The 24,920-nt window shown below is 41.0% G+C and overlaps 1 protein-coding gene across 1 annotated transcript; it reads left to right on the forward strand.

Annotated features, from left to right (window-relative positions):
- The first annotated feature begins 984 nt into the window (after positions 1-984).
- si:ch73-290k24.5 (F-box only protein 41) lies at positions 985-17,632 on the forward strand. Its single transcript, XM_060936796.1, is given in 14 exon segments — positions 985-1,066; positions 2,530-3,280; positions 8,014-8,224; positions 8,486-8,559; positions 9,131-9,276; positions 14,915-15,060; positions 15,189-15,272; positions 15,426-15,541; positions 15,660-15,812; positions 15,900-15,995; positions 16,867-16,985; positions 17,102-17,260; positions 17,334-17,449; positions 17,546-17,632. Coding segments are annotated over 14 exon segments (2,331 nt in total). The 3' UTR covers positions 17,624-17,632.
- Positions 17,633-24,920: the final 7,288 nt, after the last annotated feature.

Genomic DNA, 24,920 nt, shown 5'->3' on the forward strand with positions numbered 1-24,920 from the left:
GGCTGACACATAGACACAGACAACCATTCACACTCACGGTCAATTTAGAGTCACCAGTTAACCTAACCTGCATGTCTTTGGGCTGTGGGGGAAACCGGAGCACCCGGAGGAAACCCACGCGGACACGGGGAGAACATGCAAACTCCACACAGAAAGGCCCTCGCCGGCCCCGGGGCTCGAACCCAGGACCTTCTTGCTGTGAGGCGACAGCGCTAACCACTACACCAATATCAAAACATGCTCCATTAAAAAGGAAGGCAAATGTAGGACAGTCACTAATGTCTACAAAAGGGTGTTTGTGAAAAAGAAATCATTTACGTGACTAATCATTTATAACGAGTTTATATAATTATATAGTTGCAACACTGACCACATTCAAGTAAATGAAGACCCTTCTTGGGTAGTAAAATGAATCTTTCAAAATAAAACAAATGTGTAATTCAGATAAGATTAACTAGCTGGGCGTAATACATATTTGAGTACTAAATCAGATTTGTAACTGGCTCAGCATTGGGCTTGGTCTTACACATTGCTCACACACTGTACTCCATATATAGTGCACACGCACAAAGAGAACAAGGTTGTGTGTTGTATGCTCATTTATTATTTCACACCCACTCTTAAGATGAAGCACTGCCGCCATACTGTGCTAAACCAAAGACATCGTCTGACCTATTTACTCTTCCGCTCTTCCTCCACTGAAAGTAGATGCATGGGGGTTAGGCAATATGGCAAAGGAGAGGGGATGCAGGAAATAGAGGGTGGATGTATGTATGTTAGGAAGCGCATTACAAAATGCAACAGCTGCAACATGTCATGTCCTGGCCGAGATATTTCACTTCCAGTAGTGAGGTATTGATCAAAAAAGAGCTCCCTCTGGTGAGACCACTAGCGGCATGATACAAGTGTTGTACAAGTGTGGTCAAAAGCATTTGCTATATCATGGATAGATTGAGTGTTAAGCTGCCAAAATTATGCCTTGAAATGTGCTCAGAGAATTCTGCCTGGAATTTACTACTCTGTGGTCCACAACTTCTGCTCTGCCTCCTTCTCCCCTAATTGCTGGGTTTCACATGACGTCACATCCACCTCATTAGTTATTCCAAACTTTAGCTGGTGGTCTACCAAAGCTCAGTCGACAAAGCATTTGTACGGAGAAGGTACATTATTCGCATGAAAAATGCCTTACGCTTGCGTTGTTTTAGGTTGTTCAAATTGATCAAACCATGAAACTGATAAAAGTTTCTTCAGGGTTTTCCGTGAACTAATAAAAAAGGGTGAACAAACACAGGATTTCACAAAAAGATGTCGAGAAAGGTGGCTTTTGAACCTCTCACTGAAATCGAAGGGAGCCGAGTCGAAGCATGCTCGAGTTCGCAGTGATCACTTGGTGAAAGGTTTGTAGTTCCCTCTCAGCTGTCCTAAGTGTTTTCCAAGTACTTTTCTTGCTATGTGTCATTATTTTATGGTACTTTTTTTTTAGCCACGAAGCACTAAAGTCCCCAGCTGTTTCTTTGTTTACTCCTCACAAAGTCCATATGCATGAAGGTCACAACAAAATTCGTACCCAGCCATACAGTTACAATGCGCCGTGATCACTTCTCCGTCTTGTTTAACTAAGATCCAGGTCTTTAAAGGGGTTTCTGATGATCTTTATGAATGATTTACCTGAGAGAGAAGAGCCAACACAAGTGAGAATCAAGCCAACTGTTGTTTGTTTGTACTTCGACTTGCAACGCTTTGTTGTAAAGATGCAAATGAAAAGGTTTAAAAAAAATATACAGTACTTACACGAGCAGGCGGCATGGTGGTGTAGTGGTTAGCGCAGTCGCCTCACAGCGAGAAGGTCCGGGTTCGAGCCCCATGGCCGACAAGGGCCTTTCTGTGTGGAGTTTGCATGTTCTCCCCGTGTCCGCGTGGGTTTCCTCCAGGTGCTCCGGTTTCCCCCACAGTCCAAAGACATGCAGGTTAGGTTAACTGGTGACTCTAAATTGACCGTGAGTCTGAATGGTTGTCTGTGTCTATGTGTCAGCCCTGTGATGACCTGGCGACTTGTCCAGGGTGTACCCCGCCTTTCGCCCGTAGTCAGCGGGGATAGGCTCCAGCTTGCCTGCGACCCTGTAGAACAGGATAAAGCAGCTAGAGATAATGAGATGAGAATAAGACTTACACGAGCAAAAACAATACAGGATTCATTGGGCAGTGACTTGATACCGAGGTCCTTTACCCAGCCACATACAGTACAAAAAAGTTGTAAGCCTCCACACTCTTCCACGCTTTCATCTGTTTTGCAGTGTAGAAGGATGTCTGCAACACCAGATAGTTTGAGATGTCGGGGAACTCAACTGAAGGGTAGTTTTCAGGATCATATGACAAATCCTTCTTTCCCAGACTGTAGGGGTCCATTTCATTACAAGCATACTCTGATAAGTTATTGCCAGTTGTTTGCACTACAGCAGCTGTTTAGACCACCAGCTATTTCACTTCTGGTAAAACCGCTCAGAAAAAAGTTACATGACTGAAACCCAGCAATAGGCAATTCTTACAGCATGAATAGCTTTAAGAGGGTTGTTTGGATGAAATGTGAGAGCTTGTCAATGTTTTGCCATTGTGATACACCTTGCAGGCACACAAGGATGTCTACTGCTGCAGAGCAGCCAAAGCACTGCCCTGACTGTGGAGAGCTATGCGGTTTTGGGGATGTGCTGAAGAACCACACGTGCCAAATGATCTGTTTGACTCCAAGACGGAAATCTGAAGGGGCCCTGATGGCTCTTCCTGCTCAGACACAAAGCTCTGCCTCCCTGGAAAACAGTGAGCTCAGCCAGCCCTTACATCTGGAGCTCGTGGATGCACTGAGCCTGGCTCCTTCAGCCCCTGCTCCTCTTGCTCAACTGCTTGTCCACCAGTGCACTCCCTCACTCCTGTCCTCCTCTGTCTCTCCCTCACTCTCTCCATTCTCCAGGCCCGAGCAAGCACTACCCCAGATGAGCACACCATGGCTGGCCAGGTTAGCCATAGAGGCTGGGCTCCAGCAGCTGACCCTGGAGGTTCAGGAGGATGTGTCTATGCAGCTGGGGTCCTTGCAAGAAGCGGTGAAGAGGAGGAGTGCAGAGGTGCACAGGGTTCGGAGGGAAAGTGAGAGAATGGAGAAGGAAAAGCAGGAAGTGGAGGAAAAGGCAGCTGAGTTGGAGTGCCAGGTGGCAGTTTCTGTGGAGATGCTGGCCAGCCTGAGGCAGGAGCTGATGGAACGGGAGGAGGAGCTCAGCCTCAAACAACAGTAAGTGTGTGAGGGTTTATCTATATTCAAGATGGAACGGTATAAAATGTTATGGGATGATAAACAACTCAGCATCAAGATCAAGGTGTTTTTGGCTTACAACTCTTTGGATTTTTGATATTTGAAGGATGATATTAAGTGAAGTGGGAGCATCTGATGACGAATCTCTAACCATACTAGAATATTTGTTTAATTTATACATTAAGGGTGTTAATAGAGGAATGGAGGAAGTTATAAGCGTGTGGGTGTTTTTACTGCTATTGCAATTCACTCATGCTCATATCCAAAAGAAAAAAAAACTTTGAGGTGTTTTGGATAAATATAATTTAGGTAAAATTCAATTCAGTCCTACCTGGCGACTTGTCCAGGGTGTACCCCGCCTTTCGCCCGTAGTCAGCTGGGATAGGCTCCAGCTTGCCTGCGACCCTGTAGAAGGATAAAGCGGCTAGAGATAATGAGATGAGATGATGAGAATTCAGTCCTATAGTCAGGTCAGTGAGGGAGAAGGATCTTGCTCAAGAGCTTAATAGCAGCTCTCTGGCAGTCCACAGCATCAAACTCACAATTCTCCCAGAAAAACGATAGAACCTTAACCACCAATCTGCCACTTTACCACTCTATTAGCCACTTTTTACCTGACAATAACATTGGTTAATAAAGGGTGATAGCATCACCAGAATTGCCCTGAAGGTCTTGGAAAGCCATAAGGGAAAGGAAGATGTCAAACATTTAGACTATCCATTGCTAAAGGGGAGAAAAGAAAGAATGGCAAGCTTAAAGCAGCTAAAAAGATTGTTTTAAATCAAATTCAGATCAAAAGTTGATGTTAATATGTTAAGATTAAGATGGCAGTTAGTGGCTCTTGATTATTTCTGTCTCATTTCTCCTCAGTTTTCTCACCGTATGTCTGAAACAGCACAAGCCACCATCTCTGCAGCCTGTAAAATTGCATGGTGCTGGAATTAACATCTTGTTGCCATGGCAGCTTTTCTCAGGGCTTTACTTGTTTTTGTGGGTGTCCACCTCACTGCCTCTAGAAATGCAGTTCGACAGGGCAGATGGGCAGAACTGTAGGACGCTGTGTCATGGCTTGACATGCTCTGCATGTGTGTCTGTGTAAACAGGTCACTGAGTTCACAGCGTCTGTTCTTTTTATGGAAATAGGTTGGCAATTAATCAACACAGACAGCCATATATACTAGTGCATCTTAGAATATCTTGAAAAAGTTCAATATTTTCAATCAGTTATTTAAGAAAGTGAAAATTTAATATATCCTAGACTCATTATATGTGAACTAAAATGTTTCAAGCATTTTTCTATTTTAATTTTGATAATTATGGCCTACAGCACAAAAATATCTCAAAATAGTAGAATATTTCATTTCGAGTTTGAGTAAAACAGTATAAATACCAGTGTACCTCTCGGTCTAGTTCAGTACACGCAATCACAATCATGGGGAAGACTGCTGACTTAACAGTTGTTCAGAAGACGATCATCGACACCTTCCACAAGCAGGGTAAGCCACAGAAGGTCATTGCTGAAAAGGCTGGCTGGAAAAGGTGCACAAGCAACAGGGATGACCGCAGCCTTGAGAGGATTGTTAAGAAAAGTCAATTAAAGAACTTGGGAGAGCTTCACAAGGGGTGGACTGAGGCTGGTGTCAGTGCATCAAGAGCCACCACACACAGACATCTTCAGGAAAGGGGCTACAACTGTTACATTCCTAATATCAAGACACTCCTGAACCACAGACAGCATCAGAAGTGTCTTACCTGGGCTAAGGAGAGAAAGAACTGGACTGTTGCTCAGTGGTCCAAAGTCCTCTTTTCAGATGAAAGTCTCATCTCATTATCTGTTGCCACTTTATCCTGTTCTACAGGGTCACAGGCAAGCTGGAGCCTATCCCAGCAGACTACGGGCGAAAGGCGGGGTACACCCTGGACAAGTCGCCAGGTCATCACAGGGCTGACACATAGACACAGACAACCATTCACACCTACGGTCAATTTAGAGTCACCAGTTAATCTAACCTGCATGTCTTTGGACTGTGGGGGAAACCGGAGCACCCAGAGGAAACCCACGCGGACACGGGGAGAACATGCAAACTCCGCACAGAAAGACCCTTGCCGGCCACGGGGCTCGAACCCGGACCTTCTTGCTATGAGGCGACAGCACTAACCACTACACCACTGTACCGCCCTCAGATGAAAGTAAATTTTGCATTTCATTTGGAAATCAAGGTCCTAGAGTCTGGAGGAAGAGTGGAGAGGCACGGAATCCAAGGGGTTTGAAGTCCAGTGTGAAGTTTCAACAGTCTGTGACGATTTGGGGTGCCATGTCATCTGCTGGTGTTGGTCCACTGTGTTTTATCGAGTCCAAAGTCAACACAGCCGTCTACCAGGAGATTTTAGAGCACTTCATGCTTCCATCTGCTAACGAGCTTTATGGAGATGTCGATTTCCTTTTCCAGTAGAACTTTGCACACTGCCCAAAACTACTACCAGATGGTTTGCTGACCATGATATTACTGTGCTTGATTGGCCAGCCAACTCGCCTGACCTGAACCCCAGAGAGAATCTATGGGGTATTGTCAAGAGGAAGATGAGAAGCATCTGCCCCAAAAATACAGATGAGCTGAAGGCTGCTATCAAAGCAACCTGGGCTTCAATAACACCTCAGCAGTGCCACAGACTGATTGCCTCCATGCCATGCCGCACTGATGCAGTAATTTGTGGTAAAGGAGCCCCAACCGAGTATTGAGTGTATAAATGAACATACTTTTCAGAAGTTGGATATTTCTGTATTGTAAATCCTTTTTTGATTGCTCTGAGGAAACATTCTGATAATTTGAGAGACTGGATTTCTGATTTTCATGAGCTATAAGCCATAATCATCAAAATTAAAACAAAAAAAGGCGAGAAATGTTTTACTTTACATGTAATGAATATAGAATATATGAAAGTTTACCTTTTTATTTAAATTATGAAAAAACCCCAACTTTTTCATGATATTCTAATTGTTTGAGATGCACTAGTATTACTAAAGGCACAACATACAAAAGCTTTCTGCTTTGAGAAGCCTCATTTAGCTGATAGTGAGTGTGACTGTAGTCGTGATTGTATATGAACAAATTAAATATAAACCGGTTCTAATTGGTTGTGCGTAAGGAATATGACTACTTGAAAAGAGTTGGAAAATAGTTGCTCTAACCACCATGAAGTCACTATTTTTCCTTTAACAGCACACCCCAGTGTGTGTGTTTAATCCTTTTATACCAGAGCAATTTGCCAATAAGGTGTATTATTTTATTGATTAAAGATGACATCATATTTTTTATTCATTTATAGTTACACTTAATGTACACGTTAATAGAAAAGTTAGTTCCTGTTATCATTTACATTTTTGCAGCTAAACAGCCTTTCTCTCACTAGCCTTAAGCAGAATGCACTCTATCCTGAGGACATGTCAGAAAGCGTAGTTACATCAACATACATATATGTAAGAACACTTACAAAACTGCTTTTAGTAAAAGCAGAAAGGCGTCAGAGTGTGTGCTTCGTCACACATATACCCAAGTTAAGAAAATACCTATTAATAGAAATGAACACCCAAGCTAATGTTAGCCTGAACACTAGGACTTTATTGTAAGATTTAATAAAAAAAAAAAAAAACAAGCAAACAAACATTCGAGGTTGCTATTTTGCTGTTCTGTCAAATATAAGCAATGTTCCTGGCGTTGCAAGATTCATGCTATTTCAAGACGGAAGTACGTCACATTGCAAGGTCTTAGCATGCCTTTTTTCATGTATAGTACTTCCTGGTTTTGACCCTCACTCGTGTTTCCCCTTTTCCCTATATTTGTGATATTGTTTGCCTGTGTTTTGACTCCTAACATAGACTTTGACTGTGGTTTTTACACCCTGCCTGAACATACCACATATTAATTTATAATTATCATCTATTCAGCTGGGCATATAGTCCTGTGCAGAAGTCTGAGGCACATGAAAAGAAATGCTGTAGATCAAAAATGGCTTTAAAAAATAATGAAATTAAATGTTTCAGCATTAAAAAATACTATAAACAGTAATCATCTCATCTCATCTCATTATCTCTAGCCGCTTTATCCTTCTACAGGGTCGCAGGCAAGCTGGAGCCTATCCCAGCTGACTATGGGCGAAAGGCGGGGTACACCCTGGACAAGTCACCAGGTCACAGTAATCAGTAAACCATAATAAATGAAACAAAGGCAATATTTGGTGAGACGACTCTTTGCTTAAAAAAAAATAGTAGTCTGAGGTACAGTGAGTGCAGTTTGATGCGGAAATGAGCTGTAGGTTTTACTGAGCATCTTACAGAACCAGCCACAGTTCTTCTGGGCACTTTGACTGTCACACTCGCTTCATTTCGCACCAAAATCCCAGCAGCCTTCATTATGATTTCATTTTTAATCCTGAAAAGTGCTGTCTTACTGTATGTAATATGCTGCTCAAACTTTTTTTTTTTCCCTGTAACATTTAATTTTGTGCTGGAAAATGAACGTTTGGATTCTAAAATGTTTTTGTATTGACTCGATAATGTAGAAGTCATAAAATAGAACTCTATAAAGTTTGTATGAAAGAAAAATAGGGGGCCTAAGACTTTTGCACAGTACTGTAAGTCAATTCAACTTTCTAAGATAACATGAGGGGGGGGGGGAAACTTTCGTGTGTGTGTGTGTGTGTGTGTGTGTCAGACAGGTTTGTGATTTGGACAGGTTTGTCCAAGAGACCGCTCTAAGGGAAGCGAGTGCTAAAAGTCGCCTGCAGAGCTTCATCGAGAATCTGCTGGAGAGAGCAGAAAGAGCAGAGCGGCGGCTGCAGGAGCTGCACACACCCTCACACACACACGCCGACATCACATCACCTGACAGATCCTTCACAGCTGCCGGAGCAGCATTACACCGGGTAGGAGGGCTCACATCTAGCTTGTTTTGCTTAACAGAAAAGTGTTTAATTAGCCACTAGGTCTATGATACTCGGTTTTTGCTTTGCATTTGGATGGAAAAGCAATCCAGTGATATATTTATTTTCTATTCCATGAAAAATTCCATATTCTTGTGAAAATTTAATATCATCAGAAGGCTACTTTCAGCTTATAGAAAGTTGCATTGAGTGCAGATTTGTTCTCACCTTTATATTAATGCAGCTTTTTGTGCTCTCTTCTAGAGGAGCTGCAGTCAATCAGGGATTTCCAGGTGCTGCTATTCACCATGTGATCACACAGGAAGTCCAGTTCACAGGTAAGAATAGCATCCTGTGCAGAGCGTGCATGCTTTTTGTGTGTGTTAAACATTTTTGTGTTTGAACGAGTATTCGGGTCTGTACTTGCCCTGTATTGTATCTTGTGTGTTGAAGCACTGTGGATGAACTTGACTTTCTTTAAGTATAAATATAAATCTGATGAGAAGTTTGCTCATATTGGGTGGCATGGTGGTGTAGTGGTTAGTGCTGTCGCCTCACAGCAAGAAGGTTCTGGGTTCGAGCCCAGTGGCCGGCGAGGGCCTTTCTGTGTGGAGTTTGCATGTTCTCATGGTGTCTATGTGGGTGTGCTCCGGTTTCCCCCACAGTCCAAAGACATGCAGTTAGGTTAACGTGGGGCGGCCTTGGGCTGAAGTGCCCTTAAACAAGGTGTTTAACCCCGGGTGCTGTAGTGTGGCTGCCCACTGCTGTGTGTGTTCACTGCTTCAGATGGGTTAAATGCAGAGGATGAATTGAAGTGTGCATGTGACAAATAAAGGTTTCTTCTTCTATTGTAGAAACAAAGATAAATAAATCTCATTTCACATACTGTGTGTGTGTGTGTGTAATCAGCACGGGGGTGTGTGAGGTGCTTTGTGATGAACAATGCTACCAAAGGAACCCTTCAGACATGGAAGCTGATTCAGACAGCTGGTCTGTCTATAGCACCGAGACACAGGAGGGTCTGCAGCAGCATTACAGGACATACAGCAAAACAGGTAACACTAATACACACTCACTCTCTCTCTCTCTCTCTCTCTCGTGCACACACACACACACTTATTACTAGGTGTGTAATATTCAGTCTTACCGCAATACGTTTTGATGTTGATTCATAAGGCAGCAATGCAATATTTGACATTATTATACATACGGGCCACTTTTTCCATGGAATAAAAACATGTATTCTATTCCCTTCTAGTGGGTTTATTGATGGCATGCAATATTGTTATCATATCGCTTATCCTCCGTGTATTATGCCACTCTCCCCAATGGAGAATGGGCATGCAGTATTGTTATAATATTTCATGTTGTCAAGACAACATAACATCACACATCTGAGCGCATGCAAAGATCCAGTGACAAAACTTTTCTGCTGCTCATGCATGCAGTCATTTCTTTGTTGGCCGAGAAAGAGAGAGGATCCAGTACTAGGTTTAAGCACTAAATAAATAAACTGAAAACTGAAACTAAAGACATGCTGAACACCCGAAAGGCTACCAAAACTTCATTATACATTCTTCACGCATATTTACAAGAGAAAAACATACCAACGGATATCGAAAAACTGGAAAAGAGACACGTCGGAGATGTAAAACTTCCGTGCTAGCGAGTGACTGACAGTTTGTACACAAACATGGCTGCGAGGTTTTCTTCATTAAAAGTGGAAGATTTAGAGAAAATTTTGAAAGAGGAAGACGCGCTGAACACCAGAAAGGCTACCAAAACTTCACTGGATATTCTTCACGCATTTAATCTTCTGCATTAAATATATGGAAAAGCTGGAAAAGAGACACGTCAGAGATGTAAAACTTCCGCACGAGCAAGTGACTGTGACAGTTTGTACACAAACATGGCCACAAGGTTTGCTTTATTAAAAGTGGAAGATATATTTTGAAAGAATAAGACGCGCTGAACACCCGAAAAGCTACCAAAACTTCACTATATATTCTTCACACATATTTACAAGAAAAAAAAAAACATACCAACGGACATCAAAAAACTGGAAAAAAGAGAGCAATAGTGGAAATATTGTCAAAGTTCTACTAGTGCATCTCAAAAAATTAGAATTTTGTGAAAAAGTTCAATATTTCCATCAGTTATTTAAGAAAGTGAAACTGTTATATATTATAGACTCATTACACATAAACTAAAATGTTTCAAGCATTTTTCTATTTTAATCAGTATGGCACACAGTACAAAAACAAAAAAACCCATCTCAAAATATTAGAATATTTCATTTCGAGTTTTAGTAAAACAGTATGAACACAGTGTATCTCTCGGTCTAGTTCAGTACACACAACCACAATCACGGGGAAGACTGCTGACTTAACTGTTGTCCAGAAGATGATCACTGATGCGCTCCACAAGGAGGGTAAGCCACAAAAGGTCATTGCTGAAAAGGGTGGCTGAAAAAGGTGCGCAAGAAACAGGGATGGCCGCAGCCTTGAGAGGATTGTCAAGAAAAGTTGATTCAAGAACTTGGGAGAGCTTCACAAGGAGTGGACTGAGGCTGGTGTCAGTGTATCAAGACCCATCACGAACAGACATCTTCAAGAAAGGGGATACAACTTTCGCATTCCTAATATCAAGCTACTCCTGAGCCAGAGACAATGTCAGAAGTGTCTTATCTGGGCTAAGGAGAGAAAGAAATGGACTGTTGCTCAGTGGTCCAAAGTCCTCTTTTCAGATTAAAGTACATTTTGCATTTAATTTGGAAATCACAGATCTAGAGTCTGGAGGAAGAGTAGAGCACAGAATCCAAGGTGTTTGAAGCCCAGTGTGAAGTTTCCACAGTCTGTGATGATTTGGGGTGCCATGTCATCTGCTGGTGTTGGTCCACTGTATTTTATCAAGTCCAACGTCAACACAGCCATCTACCAGGAGATTTTAGAGCACTTCATGCTTCCATCTGCTGACGAGCTTTTTGGAGATGCTGACTTCCTTTTCCAGCAGGACTTAGCACCTACCCACAGTGCCAAAACTACTACCAAATGGTTTGCTGACCATGATATTACTGTGTTTGATTGGCCAGCCAACTTGCCTGACCTGAACCCCATAGAGAATCTATGGGGTATTGTCAAGAGGAAGATGAGAAACACCCGACCCAAAAATACAGATACGCTGAAGGCCACTATCAAAGCAACCTGGGCTTCAGTAACGCCTCAGCAGTGCCACAGACTGATCACCTCCATGCCACACCGCATTGATACAGTAATTCATGGTAAAGGAGCCCCAACCAAGTATTGAGTGTATAAATGAATATACTTTTCAGAAGTTGGACATTTCTGTATTGTAAATCCTTTTTTTGATTGAGCTTAGGGAATATTCTAATAATTTGAGATACTGGATTTCTGATTTTCATGAGCTATAAGCCATAATCATCAAAATTAAAACAAAAAAGGCTTTAAATATTTCACTTTACATGTAATGAATATAGAATATATGAAAGTTTACCTTTTTGAATTAAATTATGAAAAAAAGGAACTTTTATATGGTATTCTAATTTTTTGAGATGCACTAGTACTTGGAGGTGAGGAAAAGTAATGGAGACTTTTACAAGAGGACTTCACTCGTGGACTTCACTCACCAAAGCCCTTTTGTTTTGAATAACTGCAATGTAACAATTAACTCTGACCAAAAGTAACTGTGAACTTGAACTGTCAACCTGTATAGAGCTTGTATATAAGTTGGGTTGTTGTTCAGACTTTTTGAACTTGTACCATTTTTGGATCAATGGATCGACAGAACATTGAATTACATTCGATCAGAATCAGCATTGAATATTGATAGGTTACCTCCCTGTTCTTAACTTTCTGTAAAATTTATAATTGTTCCATTGACTCTTTTTAATTGATTGATTACTCTTCAACTCGTTCAATATCATGCTAGCTGAATGGAATATATCCGATATATCACGAAAAAAAAGCCAGCCAATTTTATTTAAATATCATTGAATCTGATACGATCCATTATGATTCTGATTCATAAGGGAAGGTTTTGATTTTTAACAATACCACTCATACATGTCAACCTTTGGTCAATCAAACCTGTATAACCAACCTCCAAAATCCGTATTTCCCTTATAAAATCCTTATAAGATGCAAATTAAAATAATTTACCTAAAATTTGAATGATAATTAACAATGATATATCCCAGTTACTTTTTATTCAATATTAATAACAATAAATCTTCAGAATGAATACAAAGCTCCAATGTTTGACAAAAACACAAAAGTGTCACTCTAATGTTCTGAATTGTACTCCATGACAGCTTTTTTAGCAGTCTGCACCAATACCTCACTAGGCTGCATGTCACAGCAAGTGTCTGTGTTGATCTTGCCGGAATGCCCATTCAGAATCTTTTCAGTCGCTAGTGAAAGTCACTCAGGTGGAAATACGTGTTTCAAACAAAATGTTACTTCCCGGTTGGCGGGATTCTCGCAATGCGGTGTGCGCATGATCAAAAGTGGAATGAAGTCTCGCTACCACAAGATAACGCGCGATTTCATAAGACTCTTTATTGGCTGTCTGTGCTTTCTGTGGTGTACAGTACGTTTGTAAACGTTATGCACTCTTTTATCATCATGGGAATTGATTATAGCTCTAAATAAATATTGAAGTTTTTTTTTAAAGAATCCGTATAACTTTATTTGTACGTCCGTATACTACGTTTATTGAATCAAATCCGTATAAAATACGGACATTCCGTATCGGTTGACATGTATGACCACTGAATCTGCTATGATACGACAGAAGTTTGCTTCATAATGCAACAAGTTAATACTTGACGATACCACTGAATCTGATTCAATACGATTGCGATTCATGAAACAAGGATTTGATATTGATCATAGCAAAGAATCTGCCACAATAAGATTTTGATTCATAAGACAACAATTTTATTTTTGAAGATACCAAAGAATCTGCTATGATACATTACATTACATGGCATTTAGCAGATGCTCTTATCCAGAGCGACGTACAATGAGTGCAAAAGTCAGGTACACAAAGTGCTGAACTTCTAGACGAGAAAGTTCTAGTGCCAACTGAACAAGTAACAGCAATACCTAGTGCAATATTCTGTTGAAGTACCAATACTCAAACAGCCAAGGAAACAAACCAACCATATAAAGTATAACTAAATAAAGAACTCAAAACAGCTAACCCCAGGCTAGACAGCACGAGGTGTGTCAGAAAAGTAATAGGACTTAGTGTGCTGTGTGAGTTATGAGTGGGGTAGGGATTAGCGGGTTGCATCACCGTGTGAAGTAATATCTGGGGAGTATATAACTGCGCTCTCAGCAGCCATTGTATGTTTTTTCACATGCTTTTGTTAGCAGCTCCTCAATTTTAGGTCATCAAGCAATGGGCACAGAGCAACAAACCAACCGGAAGTTTCTGGTCCGACTGGGGAAAACTCCATCAGAAGCACTCTGACTACTGCAGCAAGTGTACAGACATGAGATAATGTTGCGCTCACGGGTTTTTGAGTGGCATAAGAGGTTCAAAGAGGGACGTGAAAGTCAACCCCATGAGCAGAAGGTCTTCAATGAGCAGGACTGAGGCCAACGTTGAGAGCATAAGGCAGGTTCCTTGCTGAGAAGAACATTGCCGTGCTGGAGCAACCTCACTACTCACCTGACCTGGTTCCATATGATTTTTTTCCTTTTCCCCAAGCTCAATGGGGTCATCAAGGGGATTCGTTTTCCAGACGTGGAAGCCATCAAGAGGGCCGTGATGACGGCGCTGCGGAGAATCCCGGGAGAATCCTTCCAGGAGTGCATGGAGGAGAAGAATGGGAAAGTGCGTTAGGCTCAAGGGGAATTATTTCAAAGGGGAAAACTTGTAGTTTGGATTTGACAAATTTTTTGTGACCCCAGTCCTATTTCTTTTCTGACACACCTTGTACACAGCTTGGGTTGGTCTAAACCGAAACGCAGTTATACAGTGAGCAGGGAAGAAGGGGAGAGGTGCAGCCTGAAGAGGTGAGTCTTCAGTCTGCACTTGAAGATGGTCAGGGAGTCAGTAGTTCTGACCTCAATGGGAAGGTCATTCCACCAACAGGGAACCAGGACAGACAGCAGTCTTGAGCGGACTGGGCAGGAGCGGAGAGGAGGAGAAGCCTGGCGACCAGTAGTTGTGGAATACGATACAAATCAGATTCATGTGGCAACGGTTCAATATTTGATGATACCACTGAATCTGCTACTATATGACTCCAATTCATAATGCAGTGATTCATTGAAATAGCTGACACAATACAATACGATTCCGATTCATAAGGAAGTGATTCAACATTTGATGATACCGTGATGAAGACATGAAAGAAAATTTACACATTCATCTACACCTAAATAAATGTAGACACATCTGTAGAATCTAATTTTATTCATTAATACTGCTCAGAGAACCTACTTGTCACCACTTCACTTATTACCGAAAGGCCATACTTTTTATTCATATGGCCAAGAAAGCAGAAAGTGCAACATTCTGTTCTGGTGTTGAAGTTACTGTCTGTTACAAAACACTGACACTGGAGACTCCAAACATAAATAACAAACATTAAATTACACAAAAACATCACTGTATCAGTGAGCAGATGTTTTATTTGCCTGTGTTATTGGATGTGCACAGATAACTCCGCCTTCCACTGCCACTCCCTCCATCATGGCAACAGTCCTGACCAATCAGTAATGTGTTCAAAGCGAATGAGGAGGAGGGCGTGGCTTTTCTGCATCTTTCCTTATCTGGACACACACTCGCTACTCATTGCTGCACAGGTGTGTGTTGCAACCTTCTACTTTTTACAGTTTATGTGAGTAAGAAAAAGGAAATGATTTTATATGAATCCTAAAGACATTGGTGGTTCCAAGACATCTTTTAAGAAAGTGGCGTGTGTATGTTGTAGGTGTGCAAGGATTGGTGGAGTGTTGCCCGTCACCCTGCAGTGTGGACCAGAGTAACACTAGAAAATGACCGCATTTCATCAAAGGTATGACAACTCTCTATAAAACACACACACACACACACACACACACACACACACACTTCTATATATAATTGATTCGAAAATAAATCAATTTAAGTTCTGTTGTCAGTGTTTTACCTTCTGTTTATTGTTATAATTTTTTGTGTGTGTGTGTAGTTTATGGTGACTATTGCTCAGTGGTGTAGTCAGATGAACACGCTCATTCTACGTAACCTAAAACCTCGTTCTCGTGCCAAGAAAGAGAGTAAAGAGGAGTATCTGAAGAACACAAGGTACACACACACACACACACACACAAATGATTCTTAACACAAGGCACATGAACAATACAGACACGCACACACACGCATACATATTGTTTTTCCTTGTTCTTTTTTTTTTTTTAAATAGAGGGTGTCTGGAGGAGGGGTTGGAGGCGGTGCTAAGATCAGCAGGGCGGAGTCTTGTGTCTTTGACCATCTCTCATTGCCCAAACATTTTGACAGACAGGACACTGTGGCTTATCAGCTGCCACTGCAGAGCTCTGCAAACACTTACTTACAGGTGAGTATCAAAACACACATACATATTTGCATATCAAACACTATCAGATTACTGTGTGTGTGTGTGTGGTCTTATTTTTGTTTTTAGGAGCTCATCAGATCCTGCGGGTCAGGAGGTGATCTGGGCTTTAGGGGCAGGATGCAGAGACATCACCAGCTTGAACATCGCACCACTACAGCCATGGTGAGTGTTCTTCATCATTATTATCACCAACCTGAACATCAAACCACTACAGCCTTGGTGAGTTCTTCTTCTTCTTCATCATCATCATCAATCTGTACATCAAACCACTACAGCCTTGGTGAGTTCTTCATCATCATCATCATCAATCTGTACATCAAACCACTACAGCCTTGGTGAGTTCTTCATCATCATCATCAATCTGTACATCAAACCACTACAGCCTTGGTGAGTTCTTCATCATCATCATCATCATCAATCTGTACATCAAACCACTACAGCCATGGTGTGTTCATCATCATCACCACCACTAACCTGAACATCAAACCACTACAGCCATGGTGTGTTTTTCATCATCATCAATCTGAACAGCAGACCACTACAGCCATGATGTGGTGTTGTTCTTCTTCTTCATCATCAATCTGAACATCAAACCACTACAGCCATGGCGTGTTCATCATCATCATCACCACTAACCTGAACATCAAACCACTACAGCCATGGTGTGTTTTTCATCATCATCAATCTGAACAGCAGACCACTACAGCCATGATGTGGTGTTGTTCTTCTTCTTCATCATCAATCTGAACATCAAACCACTACAGCCATGGCGTGTTCATCATCATCATCACCACTAACCTGAACATCAAACCACTACAGCCATGGTGTGTTTTTCATCATCATCAATCTGAACATCAAACCACTACAGCCATGATGTGTTGTTGTTGTTCTTCTTCTTCATCATCAATCTGAACATCATACCACTACAGCCATAGTGAGTGTTCATCATCATCATCATCTTCATTAGCCTGGGCAGAGAGTCACTAATAATATGGATATAATCCATGGATACAAACTTTGTTTCTTCTCTCAGCCAGCAGCCCAGTCGCTTTAGTAACCGCTGCTTGCAGACGATTGGCCGATGTTGGCCTCGCCTGTATCAGGTGGGAGTGGGTGGAGCCAGCTGTGGTCTTCAGGGATTAGCCTCTTTGGGTGAGTGATGGGAAAGGTGATATTTAGATGTTAAATGCATATTTAAAGGCAACAACCCCCCCACCCCACACACACTTCTCTGTTACCCATATTCCCTTTCACTCCTCTGTCCACAGTGAGGAACTGCTCCGCTGTGTGTGTGTTGGAGTTGGACCACATGAGTGAAATGAGCCAGCAGGGGGCAGTAGAGCTGTGCAGGGAAGGACTACAGCAGTTACACACACTCATCTTCAACTGCACACCTGTTACTGCCAAAGCCATCCTGCATTTTCATAGTGAGTAGTGTGTACACACACACACACACACACGACTTTTACAGTTGCATTTTCCACATTACTCTATTTCCAGGTGTGTGTATGAGGCTGAAGTCCATCGTAGTGCTCATGAGTTCTGCAGATTACTTTGACGACCCTGAGAGTGAAGAAGCAAAGAGAATTTTTAATGAGATGGTCAGCAGCCTGCAGGTCAAACAGATGTTTCTTTTTTTTCCCCTGAATGTTCTGTGTTATGGATTAATTGATGATTTTTTTCTGACTGATTCTTTTTGTCTTCTTCTTTAGGCACTGAGGAAGAGACCAGGCTTGTCAGACATCCTTCAGGTCAGAGTGGACCAGTGTGACATTCTACCTGGCTCTTAAAGAAACCAAATACACACACACACACACACACACACACCACATTTTTAGACTTTATGCTCCACACACAGATACACACCTACACCTGTGCGCACACAAACTGCTGCCACAAAATCAGAAGCACACAATTGTATAGAATGTCTTTGTATGCTGTAATATTACATTTCCCCTTTACTGGAATGAAGAGACCCAAACCTGTTCCAGCAGGACAATGCCCCTGTGCACAAAGCAAGCTCCATGAAGACGTGTTAAGATTAGAGTAGAAGAACTCAAGTGTCCTGCACAGAGCCCTGACTGAACTCAACCCCACTGAACACCTTTGGGATGGACTGGAACACCAACTGCACCCCAGACCTCCTCACCCGACATCATTAATGCTCTTGTGGCTGAATGAGCACAAATCCCCACAGCTGCACTTCAAAATCTAGTGGAAAGCCTTCCCAGAAGAGTGGAGCTTATTCTAAGAGCAAAGAGGGAATAAATGTAGAATGGGATGTTCAGCAAGGTACATGGTCTGATGGTTAGGTGTCCACAAACTTTTGACCATATTGTGTGCACAATGCACGTTTTTAGCTCTTCCTACACAGGTACACTCCTACACCTCTGCACTCATCCCCCCCCCAAACATTTATCTACCCACACAAACACAAAAGAGAAATACACACACACACACACTGCACTTTATTTCCCCAAACTCAGATACACACCTTTACCTATGCACCCCCCCCCCCCACACACAAGCATGCTAAGCATTTTTCAATTTTCTTCTCCACACAAAGATACATACCTATACATCCACACGTAAAAAAACACACTGCACATTTTAAGACTTTATTCTCCATGCATACATACACAACGCCTATTCACTCATATATAAACTATACACACAGGCTTCACATTTTTTTTTCCCCACTTGCGCTGTTTTATGCACAGATTGGAGATATTACAGTCTACAGTTTGAGTACCGAAAACACTACTCTCAACTGATAGGATAAGAGAAATGTATAATATGTCATGTAAACAAAATGTACAGTTGTGGTCAGAAGTTTACATACAGTAACGAATGTCATGGCAATATTTGTGCCTTCAGTCATTTCTTTGAACTGTTCTTTTTCTGTGGCAGAATTACTGTACAGCATACATCTTTAATAAAAAAAAAAGCACTAGAATTTGGTGCACAAGTTTTAATTTTCTTTGGGTTTTCTGAAATCAACCCAGGGTCAAAATTATACATACAGTGTCAAACATTTACATACGCTCACTTAGATTATTAATTCGGAGGTGCCAAAACTTCCAAAATGTCTGCCAAGGCCGAGGTCTCTTAACTTCCTGTTAGTGATCATGATTGACTCCAGCTGGTAGCTTCTCTGTGCCTTCATAAAAAGGGTTTGTTTACAGCACTTATTGGATTGGCCAACACACAGTAAAATGGGAAAGTCCAAGGAGCTCAGTGCAGATCTGAGAAAGAGGATTCCAGACATACACAACTCTGGAAAGTCTCTTGGAGCCATTTCTAAACAACTGCAAATTCCAAGATCAGTTCAAACAATTGTATCCAAGTTACTGTGAGGTGTAGTCACTTTGCCAAGCCACTTTGCTTTAAGAAAACCCAAACTGTCACAATCAGCTGAAAGGAAGTTGGTTTGGATGGTCAGGAACAACCTGGAAACCACCATGCCACAGCCCTGCCATGAACTGGAAGCTGATAGATCACTGTCTACAGTTCAGATCACCATGGACTAAGAGGCTGCTATCCAAGACACAACCCCCTACTCCAAAATTGACACCTTCAAGCTTAAAGTTTGAAGCTGACCACACAGACAAAGAAAAAGCCTTCTGGAGGATAGCTGTATGGTCAGATAAAACAAAGATTGAGTTGTTTGGCCACAATGACCACCATGAACAGAGGAACGCTGTACCAGCTGGTGGTGGTGGTAGGATCATCATGCTCTGGGGCTGTTTTGCTGCCAGTGGAACTGGTTCATTGCACAAAGTGGATGGAATAATGAAGGAGGAGGACTACCTCAGAATTCTTCAGCAATCCATCAGAAACTTGAACACGACTTGGGACTTACAACAGGACAATGAACCCAAACACGCATCAGAGCTGGTTGTGGAGGATAAAGCAGGCTAACGGTAAGCTTAAAACAAGTCCTGACTTCAACCCTATTGAAAATATATGGACCCTGCTTATAATCCGAGTCCATGCCAAGAAAAAAAATGTAATTGAATTCTACCATGAAGAGTCATGAAATATCCAACCAGGATTCTGCCAGAAGGTTGTTCATGGTGAACAAAAATGTTTGGTCAAAGTGAATCTTGTGAAGAGACATTTTACCCAAATATTAGGTGTGCTGTATGTATATTTTTGACCCGGTATTGATTTCAGAAAACCCAAAGAAAATTAAAACTTGTGCACCAAACTCTAGTTGTTTTTTTTAATTAAAGATGCAAGCTGTACAATCAGTCTGCCACAGAAAAAGAACAGTTCAAAGAAATGACTGAAAGCCCAAATATTGCCATGGCATTCATATCCAAGATGACATTCATGTCACTGTATGTAAACTTCCGACCACAACTGTATAGTGGGTCTGTTTATTTGCTTTAAGAAGTTATTTTCTTAAATCAATTTGACAATCAGATTCCTTGATATTAAACTTTTGAAGTGCTTCCAAACAACTACGACTCTTAAACAGCAAATAAGAGTGAGTCACTGCAGGACTGAACATCCAGAAGGATGAAGATAATCCTTTTTTTTGTGGACTTTTATTTACAATGTCTTCTGCTGAGCACAATTTATTAAACAAAAAAGATGACAATATGTTGAGTGATCTGTATTCAGATGTTATGATTTATAGTGTAGCTGTTGTACCTGTAAAAACATTTGTATCTCAAGCTCTTTATGTAAAGATAAAGCTTGGGGTCGGTGCTGTTATAGGAAAATAAATCAACAACGGTGGGATGAAGCTGAGCTACTGTTACCACCTCAGAGTTTATTTTCTAACACCACATCCTGAAGTATTTTATTCCTCTTATACCACAGCAAATTTCCAACAATTATACTTTTCGATTAAAGAACACGTCATACTTTCTCCATTTATCATCACATTTAAGGTTGTAGAACGTCTACAAAACAAAAGTTCCTGTTATCACTTATGTAAATAGTTGTTCCCTCACACACGCTCTAGTTTTTCCTCTCTTGAAGATAATCTCAAAAAAAAAACCACACACTTGTTACAGTGTGCTACAAAAAACTGACACTAGAGACTTGCTAGCATAGCATTCCATAAATGCTAAAAAAAAAAACATTACAAGGATTAGGCATGTTAAGTCACTTTCTACAAAGTATCCACCATACAGTCCCTGTGTTAGTTGTTACTATATAAAACAATCACATCATAGAACGAACACATTACTGTAACAAACTTTGTCGACACAAAATTGTCATAGTAGGTGAAAAAACAACTCAGAGCCAATCAGATTTGAGAATTCAGCAATGCTGCGGTACGTTAGTGCACAACAAAAGTCCGACAATAGTTCTTTAGACCAAACTGTATATGATCCCAGATAAAATACATCGTCATGTTTTCTGACTATTGTAGTGAGGCTTAGAAATAAATGTCGACACAGTCAGCATTTCTAACAGTTTTCTGAACTGTTCAGAGTCAGTTTTCTCTTAAGACTAGTTTGTTAGCAATTACACAAGTTGACATGTATAACAGCCAGCAAGTTTGAATCCTGATGCCAGAACCATCCGACCAGGAGCCAAGATTGGCTGTGCTATCTGTGTGGGAGGGGCATACTCACCTCGTCAATTAGAGGTGCACTAGCCAAGCTTTAGCCTTGTGATCTTATGTATGCAGAAGAGGGGAGATCGCACATTATGCTGCATTTTGCTGGCTTCATTAGTGCATAAAATAAACATCACAATGATTCAAACTTGATACAACATGCAAAACACTACCTTCTATCCAATGGAAACATACTATATTACACACCAAAAAAAAAAAAAATTATATATATATATATATATATATTCTCCACTTTAAAGTGTTCAGTAAAACAAAACACCTGAAAAATATTTTAAAGTGAACGCAAAAATTTTTTGCATGAATCATCATTGCCTTTGACCACGTTTCTGTGGGGTATAAATACAAGGCTGCACGCAACAGGCAAAACTTTGGTCGTCTGTCCTAATGCAGAAAAAACAAGGAGACTTTAGCAACAGAGGTAGATAGTTGTTGACCTGCAGGTATTGACTAAGGTAAAATGCAATAAGTCTAGAACTGGTGAAAACTTGGCAGGAAAAGGACGCCATGTATGATAATGACTAATTACACACACACACACACACACACACCCTTCCCTCCACCCATTATCTACACCGCTTATCCAGTGTGGATCATGCCATCACAGCTGACATTAGGTGAGATATGGGGTACACTCTCGACAGGTCACCAATCTATAGCAAAGTTAACACACATACAAAACAGCCATGACTTCAAATCAACATGTCTTTGGACTGTTGGAGAAAACCAGACCACCCAGAAAGGTCCTGATGGATCAGCAAGTTCAAGCCCAGAACCTGCTTGATGGAAAGCAGTAATGCTAAATACCACCATGCTGCACTCAAGGCATTAGTTGATACATATACAGTACCCTCCACAATTATTGGCACCCCTTATAAAGATTAGCAAAATAAAGCAGTTGGGGGGACCCACCTTTTGGTGAAGTTGCTTCATCCCACACTGGGGGGGGGGGAATCTAACCTTTCAGAGTTTTATTCAGAGAAAAACAACTCCCTCAAGAAAATTGGAAAAAAAAACAAAAACAAACAAACAAAAAAACCCAAACATGCACCACTATTATTAGCACCCCTGGGAATTGCACAATACAACTGAAGTATGCCATTTCCCATTTAAAGTTACACATTTTATTGAAGTGTGTAGAAACATTCAAGCAATAATCCATGACTTGCTGATTAACTTGGCTATAAACAAGAGGTGACAGAGGACAAATTCCCATCTGTTAAGAAAGCAGGCAATAGACATGTGAAAGCTAAAGGAGAGTTTATTCAAACAAACTAGCAGACAAGTCCAAATCATGAAGTAAAGAGCATATTATACAATATATATCAATAATCAAGAATAGCACAAACAGGATACCAGAGGCAACATCAAAAAAAATCCCAAAATAAATTCAAACCAGCCCCTTACTAGAAGGCTTTAAAATCAGACACAAGGATTTATACTTACATTTCACTATGACTAGGTGCAGAGAGAGTGATTAAATAGTCTAGTGTGTTGTGGTGATTGAGTCCAGGTATGTGTAATCAGGAACCTGTGAGCAGTGAAGTGTCGGATGGATTTTGTAGTTCATTGTGGCCATATTTGAAGGCTGCTCTGAATTCTGGGAAATGGAGTCTTGAGTGCAAGCAGGCGTACACATGACACCATCAACATGGAAATGATAAAAGCACACACAAACCAAATGAGAGAGAAGTGTGTTGACCTTCATAACTCAGGGGATGGTTATAAAAGAAAAGATACTCGCCTGAAAATGTCCATTTCTGCAGTTAGGGCAATAATAAAAAAAAGTGGACACCAACTGGAACTGTTAGATACTCGCCTGGAAGAGGACCCAAGTTTATTTTCCACATACAGTGAGGAGGGTAAGAGGCAAAAAAAAAAAAAAAAATCCCAAGAATCACTGTTTGTAAATTACAAGAAAAAGTAAAATCTTGGGGTTTCCAAGTCTCCAAAACCACCATCAGATGCTACCTCCATGGCAACAGATTATTTGGAAGGTTTGTCAGAAAAAAGCCTTTTCTGTCAGTTAACCACAAATGTCAGCACCTGAAGTTTGCGAAACACTACAACAATTTTGACTGAAGGCTGTTTTCCCTCCAAAGGCCCTGGAAACCTTGTTAAGGTGCATGGCATCATGGACTCCATCTAAAATGTCCTGATATTTCATCAAAATCTGGCTCCTCTGCCAGGAAACTAAAACCGGGTCATTGGATCTTCCAGCAGGACAATGATCCGAAACATATGCCCAAATCAACACAAAAATGGTTCACTGAACACAGAATCAAGTTTCTGCCCTGGCCATCTCAGTCCCCTGACCTCAACCCCATTGAAAACCTGTGGGGTGAGCTGAAGAGCAGAGAGCACAAGAGAGGGCCAAGGACTCTGGACGCTGTGGAGAGTGTTTGTGAAGAGGAACGGTCTCAGATGCCTTGCTCTGTATCTCCAATCTTATAAAATGTTATAGGAGAGACTCGGTGCTATTTTATTGGCAAAGTATTAAATCCAGGGATGTCAATAATAGTGGCAGGTGTTTTTGTTGAATTTCTTGATGAGGGATTTGTTTCTCTGTGAATAAATTTATTTCAATTAAAGGTTGGATTTTTCTCATTTTTTCAGTGTGAGATGAAGCGACTTCATCAAAAGATAGATTATTTTCTGACCCTTTTTATGGATCTTTCCAAGCAGGACAATAATCTTGATGGGCACCATGCCCAAAAAATGGTGTTTCAAAAAATTCGATATCATTTCACAATCTAATAACTTTGCCAATTCTAGTTCAGTTGACCTCAAATTTTAACAGCATGTGTGGAAACAGGTCAAAATTTTATGTTTAATGTTTTGTGTTTTTATCTTTTTCGGTATAGAAAAGAAAAGGCGTTTTGTGTGTTAGAGTACTCTCGAACACAGTCGAACAAGACTGTACAGCATGCATTTATGAGAGAATTCTCTAAAAACGCACCAACTCCAAAGCAGATTTGGACATGGCACAAAAAGTTCAAAAAGGAAGGCTGGGTTAGGGTTAGGCACGCATATTGAAAATTTGTGAAATCGTTCATGGAATCCACATACCTTTGAGTTTCTCATTCAAATTTTGAGGAACAGATCTTTTATTGCTCAACATTAAACCTTGTTTAGTTTCATTTGCTTAGACTGTGTAGTTTCTGGGATATTTACATCTCAAATAATATCAGATTTTTTGAAACACCCTGTATCAGAGCATTTTTTAAGGATTTTCCATGAAGATCAACTGGTCTGGGCAATACAATCACAGGCCCCAGAGTCCACGCGGCTGCACCGCTGCGGCATATTCTGTGATGCAAAATGGTTCACCAGTCACCATACAGACAAACACACTACAGTGACTACATAGCTATCAAGAGCAATTACCAAGCACAAATGTTATGTCAAAGACACTCAAAGTTACACAGTAATGACATCGGATTCTGACATCAGCCATCTCAGTAACCAAATTTTAGTTTTGTTTTTCTTAA

The sequence above is a fragment of the Neoarius graeffei genome, chromosome 13, assembly GCF_027579695.1.
Source record: "Neoarius graeffei isolate fNeoGra1 chromosome 13, fNeoGra1.pri, whole genome shotgun sequence".
In the NCBI taxonomy this organism is placed as follows: Eukaryota; Metazoa; Chordata; class Actinopteri; order Siluriformes; family Ariidae; genus Neoarius; species Neoarius graeffei.